The sequence below is a fragment of the Neodiprion lecontei genome, chromosome 5 (assembly GCF_021901455.1).
Source record: "Neodiprion lecontei isolate iyNeoLeco1 chromosome 5, iyNeoLeco1.1, whole genome shotgun sequence".
Lineage (NCBI taxonomy): Eukaryota > Metazoa > Arthropoda > Insecta > Hymenoptera > Diprionidae > Neodiprion > Neodiprion lecontei.
The window spans coordinates 32,080,668-32,107,669 of NC_060264.1; the positions used below are offsets into that span (position 1 = coordinate 32,080,668).

The 27,002-nt window shown below is 36.3% G+C and overlaps 2 protein-coding genes across 6 annotated transcripts; both read left to right on the plus strand.

The window, feature by feature from the left end:
* Positions 1 to 21: 21 nt before the first annotated feature.
* On the plus strand, positions 22 to 18,116 carry LOC107224430 (cyclin-T). Of its 5 annotated transcripts, none has more exons than XM_046741048.1 (9): positions 22 to 154; positions 589 to 944; positions 2,136 to 2,346; positions 2,425 to 2,548; positions 2,645 to 2,690; positions 3,661 to 3,757; positions 3,874 to 4,071; positions 4,218 to 6,962; positions 13,613 to 18,116. In XM_046741048.1, the coding sequence occupies exons 2-9, from the start codon at positions 799 to 801 to the stop codon at positions 13,697 to 13,699; spliced, it is 3,654 nt and encodes a 1,217-aa protein (XP_046597004.1). In that variant the 5' UTR covers positions 22 to 154; positions 589 to 798; the 3' UTR covers positions 13,700 to 18,116. The 5 variants fall into 5 exon arrangements, with proteins under 5 accessions (XP_046597004.1, XP_046597003.1, XP_015519964.1 ...); XM_046741047.1 differs by lacking the exon at positions 22 to 154 and adding an exon at positions 283 to 480; XM_015664478.2 differs by lacking the exon at positions 22 to 154 and adding an exon at positions 283 to 480 and having other exon boundaries at positions 3,661 to 3,751.
* A 1,646-nt stretch (positions 18,117 to 19,762) lies between these two features.
* Positions 19,763 to 22,829, plus strand: LOC107224422 (activator of 90 kDa heat shock protein ATPase homolog 1). The gene is made up of 9 exons (XM_015664461.2): positions 19,763 to 19,992; positions 20,172 to 20,334; positions 20,475 to 20,554; positions 20,640 to 20,833; positions 21,046 to 21,166; positions 21,402 to 21,484; positions 21,708 to 21,839; positions 22,011 to 22,246; positions 22,403 to 22,829. The coding sequence occupies exons 2-9, from the start codon at positions 20,255 to 20,257 to the stop codon at positions 22,485 to 22,487; spliced, it is 1,011 nt and encodes a 336-aa protein (XP_015519947.1). The 5' UTR covers positions 19,763 to 19,992; positions 20,172 to 20,254; the 3' UTR covers positions 22,488 to 22,829.
* The last annotated feature ends 4,173 nt before the right edge of the window (positions 22,830 to 27,002 follow it).

Here is a 27,002-nt window from a genome sequence, read left to right on the forward strand (position 1 = left end):
GCCCTCGTCAAATCGCGAAAGCACGCAGCCGACTAAGGGTCCGTTACATAACGGGATCGATCGTTGATGTTTAACAACAGGCCAAGAAGACTGCGAGGACCTCGATCGGGAGATAAACAATCTCTAAGGAGTTGGAAAGGACCAATACAACAAGGTTAGGTTAAGTGCTTCCGATACGATACAGGAGCAAATTACGTCTCCGAAGCTTCGTCCATAAAGTATTCGAACGGCCATAGACCGACGCCTCTCGTCGGCAAAATTGACTCATTGTGTGCTGCCGCGTCACTTGGCACTAAAATCCACAGTCGCGTGGCGCTAGTAACGGGGAAAACATGACCATGGTTGCGTTCCGATTTTGCTCCTGGCGCTGTCAACCATATTTTATCTCTTTTGCGCTGCAGAGTTTGTAAGTAGCTCTCTCCGTTCTAGAGAGTTTTTAGCGCCGCCAGTTAATTTCGAGACGCATCCTATGACGCGCGAGTAAGTGGCAAAAATCACATTTATTATTGCGCTGTGAAAAATTTGTCGAAAATTGATCATCACCTCGGTGAATATACGAAGTATGTACATGTGGGATTAAATTTGAAGGTGTGAATTGCTCTTCGATGGTGCTCTGAGACGATCTTGGAATCGCGGTTTTGAAACTCCATCCTTGTGGTTCGCTTACTTCCGGTTTCCGTGACGTGAAGCTATCTCCTGGCGGGTGGCGGCCGTGATCGCAACCTCGGGAACCTTGAACAACGTGAAGTGCGAAGCCGAGCCTGGGTTTCTGCGTATACGCCAGAAGTGTACATATAAATGGCGGCTGACGAAAAATGGTACTTTACGAAGGAACAATTAGCAACAACCCCGAGCAGAAGATGCGGTTTCGACGCAGATAAAGAGCTAAGTTATCGTCAGCAGGCAGCAAATTTTATACAAGATATGGGACAACGGCTTTCTGTGTATCCTTTTTTAACCTTCGCATTTACCTATCTAAAACGACGCACGCGACATTTCCGCGAATCCAGCGTGCCGCCTTATATCATCGTCTATTGAGTCGCTTCCTAGTTATTCAAAAACCTTCTTCATTTCTCCTATTTTCCTTGTCATCGTCTTCCCGTTTCCTGGACCCTCCGCGCGTTTGGCGTCCCAAACTAGTGTGAGTCAACACTTGGGAAAGTTCAATGAGTTCATATCCGTGACTAGTCGAGTCACTGCCAGAGTAAAAATAAGGTAAAGCTTTGTAAACACTGGGATTGTCGTGTTCTATAGTCTAAATTTATCGAACCAGCGATCAAACACTTGCGGAATTCCAGTTTATGGTTTATTACCACTTATCTATTCTCTGCGTTTTAACCTTCTCTGTTTTGTTTTGACTACAAACTAGCTATCTTTGTGCCGCACGTGTTACCTAAGACTGCTGTTATTTTCAAATGTGGTCTGTAAAAATACTTCGTTGTTCGCTAAACTAATCAAGAAAGTCTGTAATTTGCTCTGCGAAAAGTGTTTTTTGTTTTTCAATTTTCATCAAGGTTGTACGTTTTTTAAAACAATTTTTCTAGGACTACATACATCTTCATCGATGATTAGATCATTTTGAAACCATCCCAATTGTCAACAGTTATTTTATGATTTCCTATTCCATAAGGTTGTTGTTTTAATAAAAACCGTCAATCCTTGTTTGCGTTTGTTATGTAAGTGCAGCACGCTTTAGCAACGGTGTAACGAATAAGTCGTATTCTTTCCATTGCAAGCCACTATTCATGTTTATTACTTGCAACTAGGACGAGGTTTTAATATTATAGATGCGCTTCAACAGGTTTCCTTGCCCTTACCATTGTATTTATTCTTTAGTACCGCATAGCCAGGTTAAAGTTTTACCTACAAAAGTCCTGCTTTCCACATATTTGATCATTCTCGTGCTTTAATTTTTTATCTTATAACTTCGTCGTTGTTCCTTAGTACTTACGATCATTTTTCACATCTCACAGTCTGATGGCTATGCGTCTTGTAGCAGTTTAAATAAGCAACCTCCTTATATTCTGCACAATTGGAATTAATATTTTTTGCATAGAGTAAGTAAAAAGTTCAATGGTACTTGAAACACGATTTTCCTTAACTCAACAACTCGCATATGGGATTGCGACAAACAGATCGCAGCTATGCATAAACACAGCAATAGTCTACATGCATCGGTTCTACGTGTTTCACTCGCTAGCGCAGTTCCACAGGAACGCAATAGCAACAGCAGCCCTATTTTTGGCTGCCAAGGTAGAAGAGCAGCCGCGGAAATTGGAAGTCGTTATAAAGGTCGCATACTTCTGCCTCCACAGGGAGCAGCCTGCGCTGGACACAAAGTCAGAAGTTAGTCTTTGATCGCCTCCCATCATCTGCCGACCACGTAAATACCTCTACTTTGAAACACTGCGTTTCTTATTGCAGCAATACCTCGAACAGGCCCAAGATCTAGTTTTCAATGAGAACGTGCTGCTCCAAACCCTCGGGTTCAATGTTGCCATCGATCATCCGCATACGCATGTCGTCAGGTGCTGCCAGTTAGTCAAAGGTAACTTTTCACTGCCACAAACTTTGCAGATTAATTACTTGCAGGTGATAATTAACCTGTAAAGCATTTTCTAAATTATTATAATATCATTTTCAGCGAGCAAGGACTTGGCGCAGACTTCCTACTTCATGGCATCAAACAGGTGGCTAATGATTTATTCGTACTTTACCTCGATATAAGACGAATATAAATTATCTTTTCGTAATAAGGCCTCTCGGGCGGCGGCTCAACGGCGCAACATTCTGACCTTGGTCTTATTGCTCATTAACGATTGGAGATTTGATTTTTTAAACAATTTTTTAATTTCATATTGATTCTTTATCATTAACGATGAGTGATGAATTATTTACAACTGGAAATGATGCTACAACTGATCAATTAGTCAATACCATGTGCTACGGTAACGCGTATTTCAGAATTCCACTCATTAACACCTATTCATATTTCAATTTCAATGTCGACAGTATTATTTGGGGAAGGAACGTTGCGTTGCGGTCGCGTTTATGTCTGATTCTAAAGAAACACTTATGCCCAAAGCGAAGCCCGGTCGCGCTAATTTCGTAAGCTAAGTTGACGATGCGGATTAAACAAGTCGAAGGTAAATTGAAAAAATTTAATTAAAAAATAATTACACACTGTCGACCCCAGTTCATCCACCAAACTCTTTTTGAATCCATTCAAATTTAGTTTTCAGTCCGCCGCACATAATTCCATCCAAAAATCGCTTTGAGCTTCGAGCTTTTCACCCTTGAAGCGGTAGGTTTTTCCAAAGAAGCCTTAGAAAAATCGAACCTGCTCTGTATAACAATCTTTTCACATCGGCTATCACTACGTCCAGTTAGAATCAAGTCTTAAACAGTCTAGACTCATGAAAGACTGACAAATATCAAGTCCTGACAAAGTGCCTAATTTGGACTGTTTGCATTTTTTCTTTTCTTCTTTATAATTTATCAATCGTAGAATAGTTGATATAGTGACAATCCTTCTACGTCATATTCACCCAGTAGAATCGCAGAAAAAACTTAAAGTTTTCTGTTGAGCAATATTTCCAAAGAATTTACTCTCAAGTTATAATCCATTTGTCTAAAACGTACGTTTTCCTTTGCTTTCAGTTTGCACCTGACCACAATGTGTCTTCAGTATAAGCCGACAGTCGTTGCTTGCTTCTGCATTCACCTTGCCTGCAAATGGTCCAATTGGGAGGTAAAGGTCGAACAGCTTTCTGCGGTTTATTAAATGTTTCCCGATTTTTAGTTACAACTGTCAATTCTTCTTTATTGACACGCTTCTGAGTGGCGTATTCACTCCGAATTATTCCATCGTAGATACCGCAAAGCAACGAGGGAAAACATTGGTTTTGGTACGTTGACAGGTCGGTAACATCTGAACTGCTTCAGCAGTTGACCGCAGAGTTTCTTCACATATTCGACAAATGCCCATCGAGGCTCAAAAAGAAAATCATGAGCATATCTGCAAACCAGAGTCCAAACATGAGCCATGCCAGCTTGTCGAATTCACCTTACGTGAGTATCCCAACACACGATCAATCTTTCATGTTTGAAATAGTAGAAACAGCATCTCAGTGCGCTTCAAAATCCCGCCAAAATTTCTTTCCCATGTTTATCTTACATGTGTTGCGTTTTAATACATTTATTATTTATTTTCTCAGGATCTGGAGGCTCGCAAGATTCAGTCTCCGGTCTCCGCCTTGGATGGAGGACCAACTTTCCAGTTAAATAGAACGCATCAGACGGAGCGTTCGGATGACAAGAAAAACACTTCATCTTTGGGAAGACCGCCGGTCGACTACCGCGAGCATAGAGAAAAGAAGGAACGGGAACGTTTGGAGCGTGAAAAGGCTGCCACGACAGTTCAGGGTCACTCTCATCATCACAAACCAGTTCCACCCGGTGCTCAGATTATAGGAAAACACTCTGTGCCCCAGACGGGTCAAAAACCACACGCGCATCACAATCACCACCACCTTAAGCCCGCCACTCAGCTTCCAGCGTCACAGTATCCCTCATCCTCGAGGCATTCTGGATACAGTCAGACCCAGAGAGAATCTAGCCGCGATCCCGCACGGCAAAGAATGCCCAGGGAATATAACTCGAGCAGCGGAACAAGCGGTGGGACAGTTTTTACTCATGGAGGACACGGCGTACCTGTTTCCGAAAATTCCGGGGGGTCAGCTATGATTGATCCCATGTTGGGAAGAAACGACCAGGGAAATACCGGCGAAACCTCCTCGCAGGATAAACAGGGAAGTAACAACAGCCACGGCGTTCCTCACGCAGTTCACTATTTGACTGACAACAAACACCTTCAGTCTGGCGGCACTGAGAAGCGACAATACGATCCAGCGAGACACAAGCCACCTGATCACAGAAAGGAGGAATCGCAGAAACTGTACAGCAAATATGCCGGGGAAGGTTCCAGAGTCGATAGACAGAAGAAACAGCCGGATATATTGGAACAGAGGTGCGAGGAGGTGAGGAAGCTGATTGAAAAACCTCTGCCGTTATCATTAACGACTCAGAAAAGCAAAGAGGAGTATCCCACAAATATGAGCACCAAGCAGTCGCACCATCACGGTAAAGTGCAAGGCAATCCCGTCGTTGTTTTGAACCAGATGAAGGGGCAGTCGTTTGGGGGGCGGGAAAAATCGCCCGGAAACCCGGCGTCGGCAGGCCAACAGATGCTCAGTAAATCGAAGCCCATGCAGGGACAGTATTCCGGTCATCACGGCGTTGCTCAGATCATGAAGGAGACCGTCCGAAACGGAAACGCTGGATCACCGGGATCGACAACAACACCAATGCCCCTCAGTATCGACGATATTAAAACAGACAAAAAACCAAGGCCTGAGGAATTGGAACGAATTCCCGCGGTGTATTTGTCCACTCATCAAACACCGCCTGGATCTAAACATCGATCGCTATTCAGCCCTGAGAAATCAGTACCGAATGTAAGAGAGTCGTCGAGTCATTCGCAGAGGGCGAAACCTAAGCAGAAAACACCACCGTCCGCAGCTAGGAACATAAAGCAGGAATCGATTAGTATGAAGCAAGAACCGATCGACCTCGTATCTCCTTTCGCCAGTCCTCCCGGAGCTTTGCATCATCCCGGCGATCATCCGGCTATGTCTTTTAAAAGAGGCGTCAACGAACTCGCTGCCACGTCTTCGTCGCACAAGAGACACAGAGCATCGTCTGTGTGTGAGCCGGAACAACCGCCTAGGGTTAGAGGCGAGGATGCAGGTGGACTCGACGCCGTGAAAAGTCTTGGAAGAATCCCAGAACTGATACAGCCTATCAGAGATAACTCTACTCCGTCGAATGGTAAGAGTGCCTCTGTTGCGAGCGATTTGAAGCCTCCAGAACTCATAAAACCCTTCGAACCAGAACCTCAGGGCGCCACTAGTGCTACGAATACGTCCTCCCTTATTACCCAAGGCTCTGCTATGATTCAGCAGCCACTCTCCAATGGGTACGATCCGTCCAGATTGATTCGGCAAGACTTTAACGAGAAGCGGGAACCCGAGCACCCGGAATATTTGCCACCGCTGAAGTCTGCGAGAAGCATAAGTGCTCTGCTCCAAGAAAATACACCGCCGCCGATACCCTCACTGCTTCAACAGCAAATGCAGCAGCAGCAATTACAGCAGCAGCAGCAAATTGATATTCCGTCGATCGAGAGAGTTTCTGAAGCGCCTGCGGGAGCCTCTGCGACGGTGCAAAGTGCTCAAGTACCCGTAACGCAACCTGTCGCAACAGCAGCAGCAGAAGAGAAGAGATCTGAGCACCACAAAAGTGAAAAGAAGAAGAAGAAGGAAAAGCACAAACACAAGGACAGGGACAAGGGGAAGGAGGAGCGGAAACACAAGCACAAACACAAAGATCGCGAAAAGGAGAAACACCACAGGGACAAAGAGAGGAGTGGGGAAGATCCGTTGACAAATCCGCCCACCTCCGGCTCTACGACTGTACCTATTAAGATCACCATACCGAAAGACAAGATAAACCTCGGTGGCGGCGGGGATGCCAGTTTGACGCACACGCCCTCCGAGGGCTCCAGCCTTAAGATAAAGATACCGAAAGAGCGTCTTAAGGGGGGGGAAAATACCGGAGGTGGTGAAGCTCAGGTCCAGGCGCCTCTCAAAATCAAAATACGGACGGGACCTGTGATTGGGAATAATAGCAACGAGGGGAGGAAACGGGAACGTGATTCCGACGCTGCTAGTCCGACAGGCGGCGTGCCGCCGTCCAAGAAACACTCGCAGGCCGTGACGGGTGGCTCGACGATGATCCTCGCAGCCGGAAACTATCAGCAGCAGCCGCGTCAGCAGGGACTCGGCGAAAGGCAGCAAAATGGCCGGCACTACACGGGGGGAAACACTACCGGAAACAATAAGGTACGTGGAGGCGGGAGGGGCGGACGACAGTTTCCGGCTCGCGGTCATTCGCCATACTTTCGACGGAACAACCCCCATCCGCGTCTCCCCCGTCAACTTCCGCCGCCACCCCTGATGCTCAACGCCAGGGGTGACTACCCACCACCCCTTAACTCTTCGACATCTTGTTCTTTGTCGTCATCCTCATCGTTGTCGTCTTCTCTTGTCGCAGCAAACTCCTTGTCATCCTCCTCCTCTTCATCCTCCTTCTACTTTCCTGGCTATCAACATCAGCAACCGACCACTGTCTACACCCACAATGGATACGTACCTTACGACCCTAACTGCGTTTATATGCATCAATATCAACCTCAGTTTTCCATTTATCCTATTCATCATCCTACAACGGGAAATATTATTCTCACCGCAGAAGGTACTGCCATTGATACGTCTGTTCCACCTCCCTCCATAGCCGTCAGTCGTCACGATCAAAACAGTCGCGCTACGCCCCCTCCCCTTCCCGATGGTCCACCACCGGAAAATTCCCCTCCACCACCACCACCACCACCACCTCCTGAGTAATCGAAACGATCTGAAAGCATGGTCATACTTTGAGGGTGTACTTTATTAGAGGGAATAAAATTTTTTTTAACCTTCCAATTTCAGTTCGTCGGACGGTGTTAGTAGTTTCGAATTTTGGAATTGATCAGGGATGGAAGCAATTTTGTTTGCTAACCATATGTCTTGCAACATTTCGCATGAGTATTTTAGGCATGACTTGAATTACCAAAGAAGCTGTGACTCTTATTGTAATTTGACGTCATGTGTTGTCAGGGAAGCGTCCGAGAATTCAATTGGACTAGTAGGATCAGGAGGGCAGGTGTGAAAGACTGGTAATGTGGTGCAATGAACAACACCACCTTTTATTTACCACTCCTTCAAAAATACTTTTCTTAAGTAAAGGTTTGTTCATATCCTGGATCTTTTCAATTTTGTGTACTTTTTGTGGCATTGACTATCTTAGAATTCACAATGATTTGCTCAAATACTAGAGGAAGTTCACATTAGATACTTTCATCGACGTAACTAAAATTCATGGTTCAAAATTGATGTTTGTTAGTAGAATCGATTCTTGAATATTTCCCTCTACGATAATAAAATATATTTTTTAAACATAGTCGTTTTATATCAGGAATTTCTGTGTGAAATTTTTTCTACATATTTTTTTACACGTTAGGTCAGACAAAGTCAGCGAACAGACAGCTTGATGTTGAACTTAGTCAGTTCAACTTAGTATCTCGATGGCCATGTTAAATTAATTTTGTTGACGATAAACGGAGTGAGAGTAATATACACCTGTCCAGATTATACCTAATCAATTAGGCTCATTTTGAAAATGACACTCAATATTATAGTAGGTATAACTGTGCAGTGCTCAAATTAAAACTAACTTTCATACAAGTATACAGCGATCAAAAAATTTATTTATCTTTTCCACATGTATACTTATGTACATGTGTGTATATAGGGTGATCATTTTTGAATTTCAACTGATTCATCCCCCAAATTGGCTCCAAATAGGCCGAAAATGACTAACTCGTGCCACGCGCTAGAGAGTTAATTTCCCTATTTTACCCCTATTCAATGCAACAGTAAAGCTACTTAACGGATTTCGATGAATTTTAATATAACGGGGTTCCTTGGACCACTGATTACAAATCTGCACTCGAACTTGCAAACAAGCATTCCAAAAGTCACTTGATACTGCCATATTGGATCTGTTCTTTTGAATTTCAAAATTTCGAGTTCAGATTCGTTATCGGCGATCCAAGAAACCTCCTGATGGTAAATTTCATCAAAATCCGTTTGGCAGATTTACTGTTACCTTGAAAAGCGTTAATTGGGAAGCATAACTTTGGCAACACGGTTTAGAGTTGTGTAAAAAATCTGAAAAAATTACGAAATTAGTTGGATGTGGTTTGGAGGGGGGGGGCATTCGTAGTTAAGACATTACTTTTTTTTTAAGAACCATCCTAGTGTGTGTGTGTGTGTATATATGGTTTTGTTTAGTCAGAGTTGTGTGAACTCAAAATTTCACGTATATTGAAATTAAGAAGAGAACGGGACATAAAAATGTACTCTAAATTATCGGTTAATTAGGAACGAAATGAGATAGCTCGATTTTGAATAAACCTAGCGTAAAATGGCCTCGAATAGACCAACAAGAGTAGTTTTTTCCCCCCCGCGTTTTATGCGACAAAACTGAGTCGTCGATATAAATATAGCTGATATAGAGATAATTCCAAACTGAAATCTTCAGAGTTGTTACGTATACGTTTATTGTAGGAAAGGAATTAAAATGTCAAGGTTAAAAGACGATGTGCACTGTGATTATTAGTATTGATCGACTTCATTTTGGCAGCATTATAGGTGTTTAGTTTATCGTCATATTATAAATCTAGATAGCATATTTTGTTTTATTCTTTATTTCATGTTATATTATATCATTTTATACAGATTGACTAATCAACCCTGTTATGTTTGATTAACGTGCAATCGCGCGTTGTATGTAGTATTAGTTGTGGTTTTGGTGTTTGTTTTTTCTTTTCTTCTTTTTCTTTTTTCAACCTCTGTATAATTTTTCCATCTTCCTTCCTGTCCAATAGAGAAACTGATCATATGATAACTTTGCATCGATTCTACTAATCTGCCTATAGCGTCACAATTACTTAACCTTGTTGTCACATTTGTGTTCTTATTATTCAGCAAGATAGAGACTAGAAATGCGCAAACAAGTCAACGCATAATCACACACACACACACACACACACATATAATTATATTTTACAACTTGTTAAACTCATTGTCTGTTTGAGGGACGGTAAATTTTACAATCATGTTATCGCTAGTTTCGAATAGCTATATATTTATTACGTTGTATTCTACATTACTGTTATTATTATATATTATTATAAAGCACACGTTGAGTTGTGTTTGTATGGTGATGCTTAAAATGCAAGGTGGTTGATGGGGTAAACGTAGTAAGAACAAAAAAGAAAAACCAATTACACTCACTTCTTTGTTATAAAATTTGTAAATAACTTTATTGAAACTCCTCTGCAATGGCAGCACAAAAATTTTGTGTAGAGAAATATAAATATGTGTAATTATGATTTTTTTTTTTTTTTTTTTTCTTGCGGTACAGTGACATTCAGAGTGTTTTGATCAGTTTGAGAAAAACGAAAAAGAATACAATATAATTTTAATTCCTAATCGTTGTGTCAAAACTTTATCGAAAATACTGAAATGCACTTTCTTTATAGTGTGAAAAGGGATAAAATGACAAATGTTCAATGATCGAGGTACCCAAAATACTGTATTAACACACCCTATTCGTTACAATACAGTTATTGAAAATATTTTATTGCATATCTGCATTCGTTTATTTTTTCATTTATTTTATATTGCTTTTAATTTCTATCAGTTTTCGTTTTTTTTTTTTTTCTTTCTCTTCAAATTTATATTCCATCTTCTGTTATTACATACGTATAATATGATCTCTGGTATAATTATCAGCTACGAACTAAAACCTCGCTACTCTTCTCTACTTTCGTTCTTCCTTTCATTTATAATTATATTTTTTAAATTATATAAGCTTACTACTTTGAGGCGCGTTTCGATAATAATCCTTGTATTCCTCCACAGTTCTCTCCCAGTTCAATTTCTATCCATGTGCGTCTTAATAAAGTTTCGTTTTAGCATTTCGAATAAAAATTATCTCACATCATTGAATCGAGTTGAGAATAATGAAATGTAGGAGCTGTTCAGCAAAGCTTGTTTAGTAACTTTATTTTGTACACTTAGTTATGTAGCCGTAGTCGTAGTTATAGTTGTAAATTGTAGACATAGTTTTCAGATTGGTATCAGTAGTTGATTCATAGAAACGTAATATGTCGAAGGATCGTAACCACTGAAAATTCGGGTTTTTAAAATTTTTCTTGCATACTTTTCTGACCGATGGAGAACACTAGGTGAAATAAATATTTATTATATCAACGTATTGAAGAAATACGATTATATATTCAACCCTTTTCGTTCTCACCTAACATTGTTCGTAAAAACTTCATACATATTCTATCAAAGTTATTATTATACCAATATTTAATCTCTACGATCGTTTCCTTCGTAATATTTATATTTTTGTTGTATGAAAATGTAAATCAAAAATTAATATCGGTAATATGAACTGATGTATGCTTGTGAAAATAGAAAATTGAAACCCTATTATATACACCTTTGTGTATGTGAAAGTAATCGATTATTAGTTAGCTTCGAATTTTGACGAGAAAGTATAGCCTATGCACGTCTGACAATAAATTTATAACGATCGAGTATCATGTGTGTGTCGGTAAAGTAATTTCTTGATAACAATAATAATTATAAATACTACTATTATTATTATTACTCTGAAAACTATACGAAATATATATATAAATAAATTTTTTTCTGTATAAACACGTAGTTTTAAGAGAATATCTATATATATTTCTATATACAAAAGGACAAAATAATTGCTATGGTTTCTGTACCGTTTGAAAAAGATAAGTAAACAGTTGAAAGAATTTTGTTTCAAGAAGGTGGTCTAAGCGTTGAAAAAGAGTGTTGGAGAAAAAAAATTTTTAAATCGGAACGGTTGTCAAATATTTATATTTCTACTAGGTAGCTATGGTGTAATGGCTGTTAAAAATAGAACTTAAATTTGGAGTATATTGCAAATATATACATGTGTATTTATATATACATATATATATATATTTATACATATGTGCATAAATATTTTTTTAATCTAAAAGACATTAGTGATGTTACATAGATTTAAAGAGATCCGATAAGTTAGTTTTGTTAATGTAAGGTTTAAAAGTTGACGTAAAAATTGAACCTCGATTACTCTAAAATACATTAATTAATTATGTAACGAGGAAAGAATAATGTTCATGAGATATAATGTATCCGTTTTCATCGTCGTTGCCTTTGTTGTTGTATCGGCGTGCCATGTACAAAGCATGTGTATTTTTGTAAAGTACATAATACTGTAACTTATCTATCTAATATCCATCTGGATAATTCAACAATTAATACACGATACTGAATACTATGTAGATAAACCGAATACAAAATTGAACGTTATCGCTGGTAAAAATTATGAAATACAAACACTATTACTTGGCTTGAAGAGAAAGGAAAAGTTGAAGAGAGGGGGAGGAAGTTTTGTTTTGTTTTTTTTTTTCCCAGTTCATTTCTTTTTTTCAAAACACATTTCCTGTTCCTTCTTTTTCTTTTTCTTCGTGTTTCTTGAAAACAATTATTACATACTGCATATGTTTGTGTGAGAGCGCGTGTGACATACACGGCGCGGTCAAAAAAAAAAAAAAAATGCTTAGTGAATAAACGATCTATTGAAAACGAATACCTTAGTAATTATTTTGTCTTTTTAACAACACCACAACAAAACAATCATAATAATATTAATAATTATAATAATAATAATAGTAGTACTAGTAGTTAGTAGTAGTTAGTAGTAGCGGTAGTAGCAGTGGTAGTAGTACTGGTAGTAGTACTGGTAGTAGTAGTAGTAGTAGTAGTAGTAGTAGTAGTAGTAGTAGTAGTAGTAGTAGTAGTAGTAGTAGTAGTAGAAATAGTTGTGATATTAGTAAATTACACCTTGTTGGAAAAACGCGGCAATTTTGCGTTCATTACCGTAGATGTGTATCCGTGTACTAACTTCCCTTCTTTCGTACTCACTCTTTGTGCGGCCTTCTTTGTCTATTGCATATATTTTCCTTATCTCTTTTCTGTATTAATCTTATGTAGCAGTATCTTTTATTATCAATTTCAATTTGTCTGTTTCTTTTGCATTTAATAATGCGCTATTATCGCATCCTCTAATAAATCCCGATCTCTTTTTCCACCTCACAACTATCGTATTGCGCGTTGAATGTAGTTCGTTAGGTTGGATGCCTGTCTTTTAAACAGTTTTCTTTACATTCCGTACTTGCGTCTTTTGTACGAACATCTTTTGCTTTTTTTTTTTTTTTTCTTTCACGATAGTCTCGCTGTTTGCAGATTTTTTTCATTTCGACATTTAATTGGCAGCAGTATTTTGATTATATGATATTTATATATATATATATATCATATGTTAGATGTGCGACAACTAATTATCAATTAATGTAGGCATCCTGTGTCATTAATAGAACATACAACCAACGATAACTTTTATTTCCACAAAATGATTGTCAACCGTTATCGTTTGCCAGGAACTAAATATCGTCGCTACGAACTACAGTTTAAATAATAATAAATATTTACCATTCTCATTTTTTCTACCGTCGAAAGAAAATTTACTCCGTAATATGTATCGACTTTGTGTAGGGTAGATCTTTTTCCCAGACAACAAACCCGTATTTTCATTTAATTATTATATAAGAATGTTATAGCAAAATAATGTAGCTCATGAATTGATAATCTTGAATATTATTGAGCGGAAAAAATTTGAACACTTAATCATCAATGTTAAAAGTAACCATTTACTTTCATTGTAATTGTTTTCTTTATTTCCATTTCCTCATCTCTGTGCTTTTGGTAGTATTAACGTGATAAATATGTTTCAGGAAAAGCATTCGTCGTCCTCCTCCTCGTCTTCCTACTACAAGACTTCGAGCAAGTCCTCTACGCAGCACTCGTCCCATCCGACGTAGTAGCAACGATTTATACAAATGTTTATATAGCTAATTTTCATCTCTGCCTATATTTCTCATCTTACACACACACACATTCACACACAAACACACATACGCACGTTCTCTCACTTTCTCTCTCTTTCCCTCTCAGATTCACTGTCATAAAAGAAGCCGTAGATGAAAAGAGAAAAAAAGAAAAAAAAAAAAGAAAAAAAACCTCTGCAAATAAAAAGTAAATCATAATAATAACAATAACAAGAATTAATTATATAAATAATCAAGTAACAGTAATAATATTAATAATAATGATAAGGAACGTGCGTTCTTTGTATTTGTTATAGGTAAACTATGTATTATAATATTAATAACAATCCTGTATTCATATGATTGATTGGATCGAAAGTTTATCATTGCAATCAGCATTGATGATTGAGTGGTAGCAATAGTAGTAAAAGTAACAACAACAACAACAACAACAACAACATTTATAATAATCTATTAAATATTATCATAAGTTTAATACGTGTTTTTTAATTTATAGACTTTTTTATATTGGACTAAATAATAATAATTATTATTATTATAATAGTAATAATAATGACAACAACAATAACAACAATAATTTAATACATAGTGTTGACACGACAATTGTTGCGTGTACAGATGTGGCTCCATATGAATAACAAAATGGAAAAAATATGTCATCAACCAAAGATGTTAACTGGACAAAGCATAAGAACAGGAAAGGAGAAAGAGCAAAAGCAAGAAAATATAAACAAAAACTACAACACAACATCTACCTATCTATTACCGTAATAATATTCTATGCATATAAACATATTCTATATATATATATATATGTGTGTGGGTTTATATATTTAGAAATCTAGTATTGAATCTTCATATAATTAAGAAACGAATAATAATAATAATGGTTGTTTTGTTGTTATTATTATTATTATAATTATACTTACTCAGGTAATAATAGAGATACATCTGTAGGTAGTAGATTTTGCTAGCGTTTAGATAACAACTAATCGATTTAAATTTTTTTTTTTTTTTCGTCATTTTCTTCTCTAATCGTTGCATCGTGTCGGAAGAGAGAGACTGAGTTCATTTTCAATCACTAACAATATACCGACGTCATTGAGGCTAGGTTTCAACGGTTAACTGCATATACCTGAATATAAGTAAAATGTAGTCTGACTGCGTACTTTTTTTGTTTGTTTTTTTTCCGAAATTTTTTTTCGTCATCTATTCTTCTGCATCACGGTGACTTTGATCGCAGGCTGTTTTTTCACGATTTCTCTAATCATTTGTCAATGTAACATAATAATTATGGGAACAGATTAGTGAAACTTTAATGCTGTTGTTGTTGTTGTTGTTGTTGTTGTTGTTGTTGTTGTTGTTATTATTATCACTCCTACTGTACAAAATCACGATTCATTATTGGCTTCTGGTCACTGTCGTACGCAAATATATTTCTCGCATTAATCGCATCATTTGATTGGCAGAACGAAAGACAAGAATCTAAAAATAAACGTCATTCAAATAACCTATGCAATCGACAGCAAAAAGAAGAAAAAACAACAAAAAAAAACAAAACAACAAAATAAAAAAAAACGAGATTGTTAATTTGTAATCTACTATTAACGCACCAATTGTCAACTGCCGCCTAAAAGGTGAATGAAACATTTCTTTTATCAAAGATTCATACATAGGCTGGAACTGGAATTAGTTGGGAACTGTTTTCGATCACCTTTGGCTATTATTTGTTGCTTTTTCATTATATTGCTTCTTTCTAGTTTACTTCTTCTCTTGTATCATACTTTTGACGACCGTCCCTATCTTGATAATCAATATCATACATATACATGGTACGTGGCACATACACATGTCTTCTATCTATTATACTTCAATAATTTAAACTCCATCGATCATGATTATTATAATTATTATTCTTTATTTTCTAAACACCTTATTATGTATACGTACATTATCGTTGAAGGGGGCGGGATGGAGAATATATTAAGGTGTATACAAAAATCGCAAACTGCGTGTGGCAAGTTTGATTTCACATAGGAAAAAAAAAAAAAATAGGTGTCTGTGTAAAATTTATTTATTTTTCTTAATTGAATGTAACAGCAAAGATTTTTTTATTATTATTATAACATCTCTTAGAAAAATGATGCATAGTTATCCAACTTCAGTTATATATATAGGTATATATATGTATATGTATATCTCACATATATATATTATATAGTAACATATATTCAATAGTTTTTGTCGTTGTATGACAATGCCTTTATATCCTATATAGTAATATTATTATTATCATTATTATTATAGTTAGTTTATTACGTGTACCTAAGCCGTGTCACGATTGTAGATAAAAACATTTACACAACATAAGTAAGAATAATAATAACAATAGTAACACCAACAAAAAATAACGTAACGATAGCTTATCCTTGGAAACAGATTTCCTCGATGTTAAACTCAATTATATACTTATCTACAGTTATTGTATTATAAATATCACTTACAACAGCCGCCACCACTGCCGCTTAACTTTAATACTGAGAAAAATTATGTAAAACTGCCTAAGAATAATTTTACTAAAAAAAATATTAGTAGTTCTGCATTCATTGATTATTGTTTTGGCATTTGGTGGCAGGCTGGCTGACTCTGGGAAGGTGTGACAGTATATTTTTTTTTTTTTTTTTCCTTTCCATTAACGTTTCATCAAAACATCGTTTTCGAATTGTCACAAGGCTAGCCGGCCAGATATACAATTGTAAATATTACTGTCTGGGAATTCGGCGAAATCCTTCAACAAAATGAAACGGTAATAGTAAATTATACTTATAACAATGAATGAATGAATTTGTAGAAGTTAGGATCGACGATTAGAGATTTATAGGAGAATTTGAAAGAAAAAAAAAAAAGAGGGGGTGACAAAAGAAATAAAAACGGCAAAAAAGCTTGAGGTATGGAGGTACGGTTTAAGAATTAATTATTGTCAAACTTTAAACTCCGATATTGTCCGATAATATTGAAATGATAATGTTGTATAAATACGTTAGAATATTGGATATTAAATAATTGAAATAGAAAATCGTATAAATTATAAACTTAGATTTATTATAACAGTGTTATGTAATAGACGTTTATTCCGTTTCAATTAATTCGTCTGTATACTTTTATATTATTTAACAATTATATTTTCTATAATAGTAATAAGAACGACAACGGTCGCATTTCAAGATGATAATATCGATTAGCCCTTGTTCACATTTCTTATTCGCATCTTGATGGTTTGAAATCTTGTGGATCTTATCATACCTGTGGGTAAAGACAATTTTGCTCTTCTGTTTTTGTTTCATTCTATCAACTTACCTTGGATAATTATTTTTGATCGACATAGTCTTACTCAACTGCATTAAAACGAAACATTGTAAAAGAATTCGAGTTGTGCAATAATTCGAGTCACACTTTAGATTTCTTTTAATATTATTCGAGCTTCAGCTAAGCAATTTTTTTAAACTTTCTAAATTACGGCAAATATTATACATAACTTTTTTCCCTTCAAAATTACAATATCTTTTTTTCTCATGCTTCAAAATTGCTATTTCAAACTATTCAATTTTTCAAACTAATCATAATCACGCTATATCGATTTAAAGATAACTAATGATGTCGTTGTGGATGCAATAAACTGTCTTGCGTTGACAAGAAGAAAACAAAAAAAATTAAAAATAAAAAATAAATCCAAACGGAAGTAACGTTTTTATACATGCAAAATGAGCAGAGGTTCAAAGAAGAAACTATTCACGGTCGATAGTTCTTTCCATAAGCAGTTATTGTAATAGTATATGAGATTACTTTTTTAGAAAATAAATATTCAATTGTCTTTATATGAATCTACATATATATATATATATATATATATGTATATATTATATACATAAACATGTATACGTTTTCTTTTCGCAATCTTTACTACGTAACGTATACAGAAGCTGGTAGTTTAAAACGATAATGCATACGCGTGCTCTGTAGGGAATAATCAGATGATAAGAAAAAAAGAAATGAAGAAAAAACAATATAAAATTAATCACTCGTTCGGGCAATGTTTTCCAGACGATGATCAACCTTATTGTAATACTTTTATTTTCAGCAAATTATTATTATTATTATTATTATTATTATTATTATTTTGTTTCTTGTAAATAGATTTCCACAACCCCTCCCCTTTTACTTGTCTACATAAATACATACATACATGCATACATATACAGATTGATAAATACAAATATTATTAATTATATTACTGATGAATATTGAATACTATCGTCGCTTAGTATAACTTAGTAAAAGTATAACGAGAAAAAAAAAAAAACAAATCATTAATCGATTAAAGTAATGATACCGAACTGTAAATAAAATTATTTTGTATGCCAAAATATACCAAATGAATATGACTATCACTTCACATGCGCGTGTGTATATATATATACACACACACACACACACACACATGTAGCTGTGTGCACGTATAATACATGTATTGTATGGGATGGTTAAGCCCTTTACTCTAAAGCTTCTCGCACTATCATCATAGGTATCGTATCATAATACATATATTATGAAGAAAATATCGTTTGATTTAGATAAAATTGTGAAAAATTATCCATCGTTCACACTACGTGATTATAGCTGCTTTTTTTTTGGCAAAATATAACATTTGACAAAATTGTCGCTTGATGAACGAGAAAATTTTATTTTTTCAAACAATTCGTTTTCTACTCACCTCTTTGATTACTTTTTTTTTTCTCTCATTCTCCTTTTCGAATGCGAGGAAGTGAGTATTAAGTTTTCTTCGATTTCAAGACCTAATTTCCTGCGAGTAGCTGAGATATGAATAACTGTATGAAATATTACCAAGTGATCACATCTGTTATAATAATTATGGAAATTATGGATTTCAAATCAAAGGACAGTTTTTTTTTTCGTTCATATATAATCATTTTGAAAAGAAATTTTAATGAATCTTAGAGGTGAGAATCCAGTGGTTAGATAAGTAGAACACGAACACCTCATTATCTACCCTTCAATAAATGCATTCATACATTCTTTAAAATTTTTACCATTTATACCTTGGAGTTTTTTTTTTTTTTTATTTACATGATTTATGGACAAAATATTTCTTGGATAAGAATCTTTTTCACAGATATCCATTTCGTTTAGATTGAAAAAACTGTAAAAGCGTTAGATGTTTAAAAGATTGAATTCGAATACAATTATGTGATACATTAAGTAATTATTATTTTTATGATCGTGTTTACTACATGGTCACTTTATGAAAAAGATGTTTTTTTTTTTTTTTTTAAGGTCAATTTAGTTTCAACTGTAACTGAAATTACATTTGATTTAGATTTGCTTTGCCTCCGTTTGAGTATGTTAAACATGTAACGTACAATGTACAATCATAAATGTAAATTATTACTTATTATGACATGCTGTTGAGAAATAAAGTAAAAACTGAAAAAAAGAAAAACACAACTGGTACATATAGTTTGGTCCTGTACGATTTCAGTTAACTTTCTGTATTAATCAGAGACCCATAAGACTGAATAACTTCTATCGCTGTGGAAAATCAATATTGAAATAAGAACTAGTACATTTAAATCGACATTCGAAGATACTTTTTTTGAAAGAATAAAGTTAGCGTTTCAGAGATACAACTGTCGCCTATAAAAGATTTGATATATTCAGGTAAATATAAACACCACACGTGCGTATATTTGATTGAGATGAATTTTTCCGTTGTATTATTGCTGCGTGAATATTTCTTGTGAGGAAACGAACGCTCAACTTTTGAATTTTACAATGACGACGGTATGTTACCAAAATTTTGTACGTGATAATTGTTGGTTCAGAAGAACTTTTTTTATCGGCGTGGTCAGTTACTTGGTCGATAATACGTGAAACTGCTAATACCCCCAGACCCGCCAAACTGTATGGTCTTTGTATATCTTTGACATACTCTATGCTTGAAATTTCGAGAAAGTACACGAGACAGTTAAACACCACAGAGCCCTACAGATTGTGATGAAAATCTGGAAAGGAGGTACGATCTAGGTTGTTCCAGAAACCACGGAGCTCTGAGTCTGTAAGCCTGAGACGATCAGCACTGGACTTGAATGTCAAGAGGGTTAAAAAATATTTTCTGATCAATCAGTCGGCACATTTTTGAACCAATAAACCATTTTAGGACCTGATATTAATTCAACATATTTTGCCTGGTACGTATGTAAATTGAATTTTCGAATTCTGCAACTAATCGTAATTAAAATTTTAAGCTGCTAACATTGCACATTTTTGAATCAACATAATTGAATGCATACTTCCCAATAACTTTTCTGAAATAATTAAATATTTTATCGTACAATATCTCAAGATCACGCTTCCTGTTTAACCTTAGAGACGTGGTAAACCATTACCAAGAAAGTAACACCGGTGGAAATCTGAAATCTTAACCCAGTTTCCGTACGGATTGTATCGATCATGGCCAAGTGGGGCGAAGGAGACCCTCGGTGGATTGTCGAAGAGAGACCAGATGCAACGAACGTCAACAATTGGCACTGGTATTGACACTTAATCCTGCCTTTTATTTATTTTGTTGAGTTTACAGAATAGTGGAATTTGTAGTTATGAAATCTACTGAAGTCCAAATCAATTGACAATACTGTTTTTCGAGATAACATTCATTAATTTATTCTTTTAGGACCGAGAAAAATGCCTGTCAATGGTCGCAGGATAAGTTAAAGGAATTATTTGTCAACCTAGTTATTCAAGGAGATAGTGGTATGCAATTATCTGTAAATAAAGTTGATCATCTTACCGATTCATTTTCAACGATGCACTCATTACACCCCTTACACTTTTGCAGTGAAATGCAAGGTGACAGAGTTTGAAAAATGTGAAGGAGAAGCTGTTGCCAACAATAGGAAAGGGAAATTAATATTTTTCTATGAATGGAATTTAGTACTCAAATGGGTACTTGAAGACAGTGGAGAAGAAACTATTGCCGGAAAGATAAATATACCAAATTTGTCTGAAGAAAATGACGTCTCAGAAGTCGATGTAAGTCTTTTCGAAATTATGTAACGAATAGTGCTAGAGACTTGATTCTGATATCACTATTATTGAATCTCATAGATTCAAATAGCAGATTGTTAATTAACTTCGACTGAAACTCATGAAATTTAGTACTCTTGGTCTAAAAGTGTGAACCTTGACTCGGATATAACCCAATGACGATGATTTTTGAAGTAGTGTATTTTTTCCACTTGCAGATTGAAATTACTCTAAAAGATAGTACAGACAAAGGGGAAGCAGTAAAACATTTTCTACATACCAAAGGAAAGGATACAATTAGAGAAAAATTAGTTCAATACGTATTATCGCTGAAAGAAGGTAACAATTTTGAATTTACTGTGAAAGATGGTGAATATTCTTTCATTTCTTGAATGACGATAATTGATCCTGGGAGTTCAAGCTTTTACTTTCAGTTGAAGTAGCCATTCCTATATATTTTCTGTTCAATTTTCCAATTCACACTATTTTCTTGCTTTTATTTCTGACAGTTGTTGCCATAATGGTTATTGTAATACTCTATTCTTATAATTCATTGTTGGGTTTTTTTTCGCAGAGTTCAGCAAAGGCATGATATTGCCGAAGAAAGAAAGCATGAACGAAAAAATATCCAACATGACGTCTGGGTTTGATGCTAAGGTCAGATTTACTTTTTGCATACTTCAACTCTATATTCACACTTGAGACGAGCTGGTTATTATTATAAATAAAATCGAAAGCATCTGTTGGCAGTTTTCTTTTACAGTATAAAATCGCAAACCAAAGCCATATGTACACTTTTCATTGCCGTAATCGTCTGGTAACATCCATAATTGGTGAGGCTGCATCATTAATTCATTTTTATGAATCATTACTTTTACAGATGCATATGAATACTGTTGTCGAATCGAATAGTCAAAAACTTGGTTATAAAATAACAACAACAACCGTGAAGCAGCAACAAAAATTCCAGTGCCGAGCAGAGGAGTTCTACAACATGTTCACGTCTACTGAGGTGTGATCATACATTTCATTAGCCAACTATTTTAGCCAATTAATCAAATTACCGACTTCGGTATGATCCTTGGTCATAGTTTAAGATCAAACATTTCGTATGCACACCGCAACCGTATTGAGTGTTTTTCTTTTTGATTACTACTTTGTTTTGATTTTTTAACTTGTGTAGATGGTTCAAGCTTTCACAAAAGGCCCGGTGAAACTGGATGCGAAAAAGAATGGAAAATTCGAATTGTTTGGAGGAAATATACATGGAGAATTCGTTGAATTATCGCCGTCTAAGATAGTACAAAGCTGGCGATGCAAACAGTGGCCTGCTGAGCACTATAGCAAAGTGACACTTGAAATAAATGAGAAAAATGACCATACCGAAGTCAAATTAACTCAAACTGGCGTACCATCAAAGTAAGTGTCCTTGATATCCCACATTTCTCTCTGCGCATTGTTTTTCTGGATTGTTTGCTATTCTACCCTTCATTGGTTGATTGAACCTTATTCAATTGACCGTATTTTAGTCTAATGGTTTCGTGTTCTTATTTGTTGGTTTGATTTCGTTTTCAGTGAAGCAGACACCACGAAGGAGAATTGGGAGAGGTACTACTGGGATGCTATCAAGAGGACTTTCGGATTTGGTTACTTTATGTGATTCGTAGTCGCATGTACATTATTTTGTGACTAATAATATTTATTTCCATCAGTTCCATCGCGATACAATTAAGCATATAAATTCCGTAAGCCTGTCAGTGCTTCGATTTATTTCATGTAAATTTAACCCGCTTTCACGCGAGCGCTCGGTATTGTAATTTATAATGTACAACAATATCTCCACATCAAGCATATTTGTAATAACGTAGCTTTACAGTTTTTTGTTATATGATTATTATAGATGACTAGAATAATAGAAACAGAACGACCGTCGGTGGAAAACTTTTCAACCTGGAAAATCGCATGGATATTAGATAAACTGAATTCCTTTACAGTTTACAGACTGATTTGTATTATTTGCTATCGCCCATTGTTAAAGACTTCTTATTCATTCACAAAGAAGTTTATCATCAGGGATGTCCTCAAGCTAATTTAAATTTGGGAAACTCTGGAAACATCATCAACTGCTGGGGCAGTTTGCTGACTAAATTCCGTATTCTTTATCACAGCGAATGAAGACCTGTCGCAGTCGTTTCTATCCATAAAATTACGTCTCGATAGGATCCAAATAATTTGATACTGACGTTTTTAAAAATTCGTTTAAACTTGGCAAACAAAAAGGCGTAATAGTTGTTATCTTTCCGTTCATGAGGCGGAAATTAAGTTGAACACAAAATTGGTTCATACGAGCCTTTGATAGACTGATTGCATCCTCGGGAATACAAACGCAACACGTGGAACATCATGGGATCAATAGCTGAGAAAATACAAACACAATTTTCCGTTTGTCCTCTGTCACTTTTAACACGTTGCTCGCAGTAACTGATCCATCCGCGCAACCGTCTTTTTCCGGAAAATTACGTCAAAATCTAGAAAAATTTCAACTGAAAAAATCGAAAGAACTAGCTTAGCTGTTTTTCGTCCAAAATTCAAAGGGATTTGCCTTACTTATTTTTTGGGCAAAAAATTTTTCGTCTCAGATTCGACTTGTATGACCCTTTCTCGACTAGTTGTATACCCAGAAACTCAGAAAACGGGCCAAAAAGTGCGTAGCACCAACAGCAGAGAAGTTAGGAAGGAAAAACCAGCAGAAATTGCTAAAAATCATTCAATAGTTTTTTTGCTGTAACTTTTGATCCTTCGATCGCAGCGTATTGGGACTGCGCCCAATCGATTTCTCTCGCAAAATTACGTCGGAATAGAGCATGAAAGAATTTATCCCAGTACTTTTCAAAATCGTGATAATTTTCGCCAAAAATGTAAAGGGGTTAACCTTACTTTTTTTTCATTTTTGGAGCCGAATATTTTTGGTCTCAGATTCGATTTGTATGACCCTTTCCTGACTAATTGGACCCCCAGGAACTCAGAAAACGCAGCGAAAAGAGCGTGGAATCAACAGGAGAGAAATTACGGAGGAAAAACCACCTGCTGAAAAATATCGAAAACACAGGTTCTCGTCCTTAGACTGTCACTTTTGATCCTTCGATCGCGGCGTATTGGGACTGCGCCAAATCGATTTCTCTCGCAAAATTACGTCGGAATAGTGCATGAAAGAATTTATTCCAGCACTTTTCAAAATCGCGAAAATTTTCGCCAAAAATGCAAAGGGGTTAGCCTTACTTTTTTTTCATTTTTGGAGCCGAATATTTTTGGTCTCAGATTCGATTTTTATGACCCTTTCTAATTGGACTAATTGGACCCCAAGGATTGCAAAAAAGGTATTCAGCGCATCGTCGGACCAGCAACTGACAAGATACGAAGAAAATACGGAGAAATTGACGTAGTGATTATTCATTTTATTCCAGGTGACGTAAAATAGTAACAATACAATACTATATTATACACCTCGTAGCCTGCAGAGGTGCATTGCACCTGTACGCAGGCCGGAACTTAAACTGCGCTTACAAACTACAATAATAATTATCTTTAATGCAATGTACATCACAGTTTTTTTGTCTTATGTAGCAGTCAGTCTTCTTATGTATTATTCATCCGTCGCATTACATTTTTTCTGTCCTGAACTCCAATACTATTGGAAATATTGTACTAATTATATCACTCAGAATGATATTATAATATTAGTGGTATAATATATCATCATTAGTATTATTATTATTATTATTATTCAAATTTTTAGGCCCTGAAGCCGAAGCTCCCTAAGGGCCTTACATAAGCAAAATACATAATTTTTTAATGCAAGCAGAAATAATGATTAACAACTCGAACGAAATAATAATTCAAACGCTACGTAACTAACACTATATAGTAATATGCTATTATCACAACATTTTTATAAAGCATGAAAAGTTCACTAAAGTCAGTTTCAAAGTAATTAAGAAAAGCAGCATTTAGGGGCCGGTATACTACCGAAAACAAAATTTTATTATAATGTATTAATATAAGATATTATAATTATACTCTTCGGAAACTTGATAAAGTAGTTAGTATACACTGACGCCTGAACACTTGTACTAGAACTATTTAGGGCATATCGAATAAACTGAAACTGAAATTTCGTAGCTATGTGTTTGTGATTTTTCCTTTCCATCTGCTTAAAAACACTGTGAAAATTTGAAGTTTTTCAGCGGTGAGTTTTCAATTGTTGCTCGCAGCATGTGAAGACAGTGCGCAATGGATTCCTCTCAAAAAAATAAATTCAATACACTGCGTCAAAGACTTGATTTCAATATGTTTCAAAGTTGGCCTAATTTGGACTGAAAAAATTCAAAGGGGTTACTCATATTTTGGCCGAATATTTTTGGTCTCAGATTCGATTTGTACGACCCTTTCCTGACTAATTGGACCCCCAGGAACTCAGAAAACGCAGCGAAAAGAGCGTGGAATCAACAGGAGAGAAATTACCACGGAAAAACCACCTGCTGGAAAATGTCGAAAAAACAGGTTCTCGTTTTTCGGCTCCAACTTTCGATGCGTTGATCGCAGCGCATTGGGACTGCGCCTAATCGATTTCTCTCGCAAAATTACGTCGGAATAGTGCATGACAGAATTTATTCCAGTACTTTTCAAAATCACGAAAATTTTCGCCAAAAATGCAAAGGGGTTAGCCTTACTTTTTTTTCATTTTTGGAGCCGAATATTTTTTGTCTCAGATTAGATTTGTTTGACCCTTTCCTGACTAATTGGACCCCCGGGAACTCAGAAAACGCAGCGAAAAGAGCGTGGAATCAACAGGAGAGAAATTACGGAGGAAAAACCACCTGCTGAAAAATATCGAAAACACAGGTTCTCGTCCTTAGGCTGTCACTTTTGATCCTTCGATCGCGGCGTATTGGGACTGCGCCCAATTGATTTCTCTCGAAAAATTACGTCGGAATAGTGCATGAAAGAATTTATTCCAGCACTTTTCAAAATCGGGAAAATTTTCGCCAAAAATGCAAAGGGGTTAGCCTTACTTTTTTTTCATTTTTGGAGCCGAATATTTTTGGTCTCAGATTCGATTTGTTTGACCCTTTCCTGACTAATTGGACCCCCGGGAACTCAGAAAACGCAGCGAAAAGAGCGTGAAATCAACAGGAGAGAAATTACGAAGGAAAAAGCACCCACTGAAAAATGTCGAAAACACAGGTTCTCGTTTTTAGGCTGTAACTTTTGATCCGTTGGTCGCAGCGTATTGGGACTGCGCACAACAGATTTTTCTCGCAAAATTGCGTCTGAATAGTGCATGACAGAATTTATTCTAGCACTTTTCAAAATCGCGAAAATTATCGCCAAAAATGCAAAGGGGTTAGCCTTACTTTTTTTTCATTTTTGGAGCCGAATATTTTTGGTCTCAGATTCGATTTGGATGACCCTTTCCTGACTAATTGGACCCCCAGGAACTCAGAAAACGCAGCGAAAAGAACGTGGAATCAACAGGAGAGAAATTACCACGGAAAAACCACCTGCTGGAAAATGTCGAAAAAACAGGTTCTCGTTTTTCGGCTCCAACTTTCGATGCGTTGATCGCAGCGCATTGGGACTGCGCCTAATCGATTTCTCTCGCAAAATTACGTCGGAATAGTGCATGACAGAATTTATTCCAGTACTTTTCAAAATCACGAAAATTTTCGCCAAAAATGCAAAGGGGTTAGCCTTACTTTTTTTTCATTTTTGGAGCCGAATATTTTTGGTCTCAGATTAGATTTGTTTGATCCTTTCCTTACTAATTGGACCCCCGGGAACTCAGAAAACGCAGCGAAAAGAGCGTGGAATCAACAGGAGAGAAATTACCACGGAAAAACCACCTGCTGGAAAATGTCGAAAAAACAGGTTCTCGTTTTTCGGATCCAACTTTCGATGCGTTGATCGCAGCGCATTGGGACTGCGCCTAATCGATTTCTCTCGCAAAATTACGTCGGAATAGTGCATGACAGAATTTATTCCAGTACTTTTCAAAATCACGAAAATTTTCGCCAAAAATGCAAAGGGGTTCGCCTTACTTTATTTTCATTTTTGGAGCCGAATATTTTTGGTCTCAGATTCGATTTGTTTGACCCTTTCCTGACTAATTGGACCC

Excerpts from the sequence above, each read along its gene's own strand:
- LOC107224430 (XM_046741048.1), top strand. The coding sequence starts at position 799 with ATGGCGGCTGACGAAAAATGGTACTTTACGAAGGAACAATTAGCAACA. Across the intron at positions 2,691-3,660 it reads TACTTCATGGCATCAAACAG|TTTGCACCTGACCACAATGT; the intron begins GTGGCTAATGAT and ends CTTTGCTTTCAG. Across the intron at positions 3,758-3,873 it reads GGTCCAATTGGGAGGTAAAG|ATACCGCAAAGCAACGAGGG; the intron begins GTCGAACAGCTT and ends ATTCCATCGTAG.
- LOC107224422 (XM_015664461.2), top strand. The coding sequence starts at position 20,255 with ATGGCCAAGTGGGGCGAAGGAGACCCTCGGTGGATTGTCGAAGAGAGA. Across the intron at positions 21,167-21,401 it reads CGTATTATCGCTGAAAGAAG|AGTTCAGCAAAGGCATGATA; the intron begins GTAACAATTTTG and ends TTTTTTTCGCAG. Across the intron at positions 21,840-22,010 it reads ACATGTTCACGTCTACTGAG|ATGGTTCAAGCTTTCACAAA; the intron begins GTGTGATCATAC and ends TAACTTGTGTAG.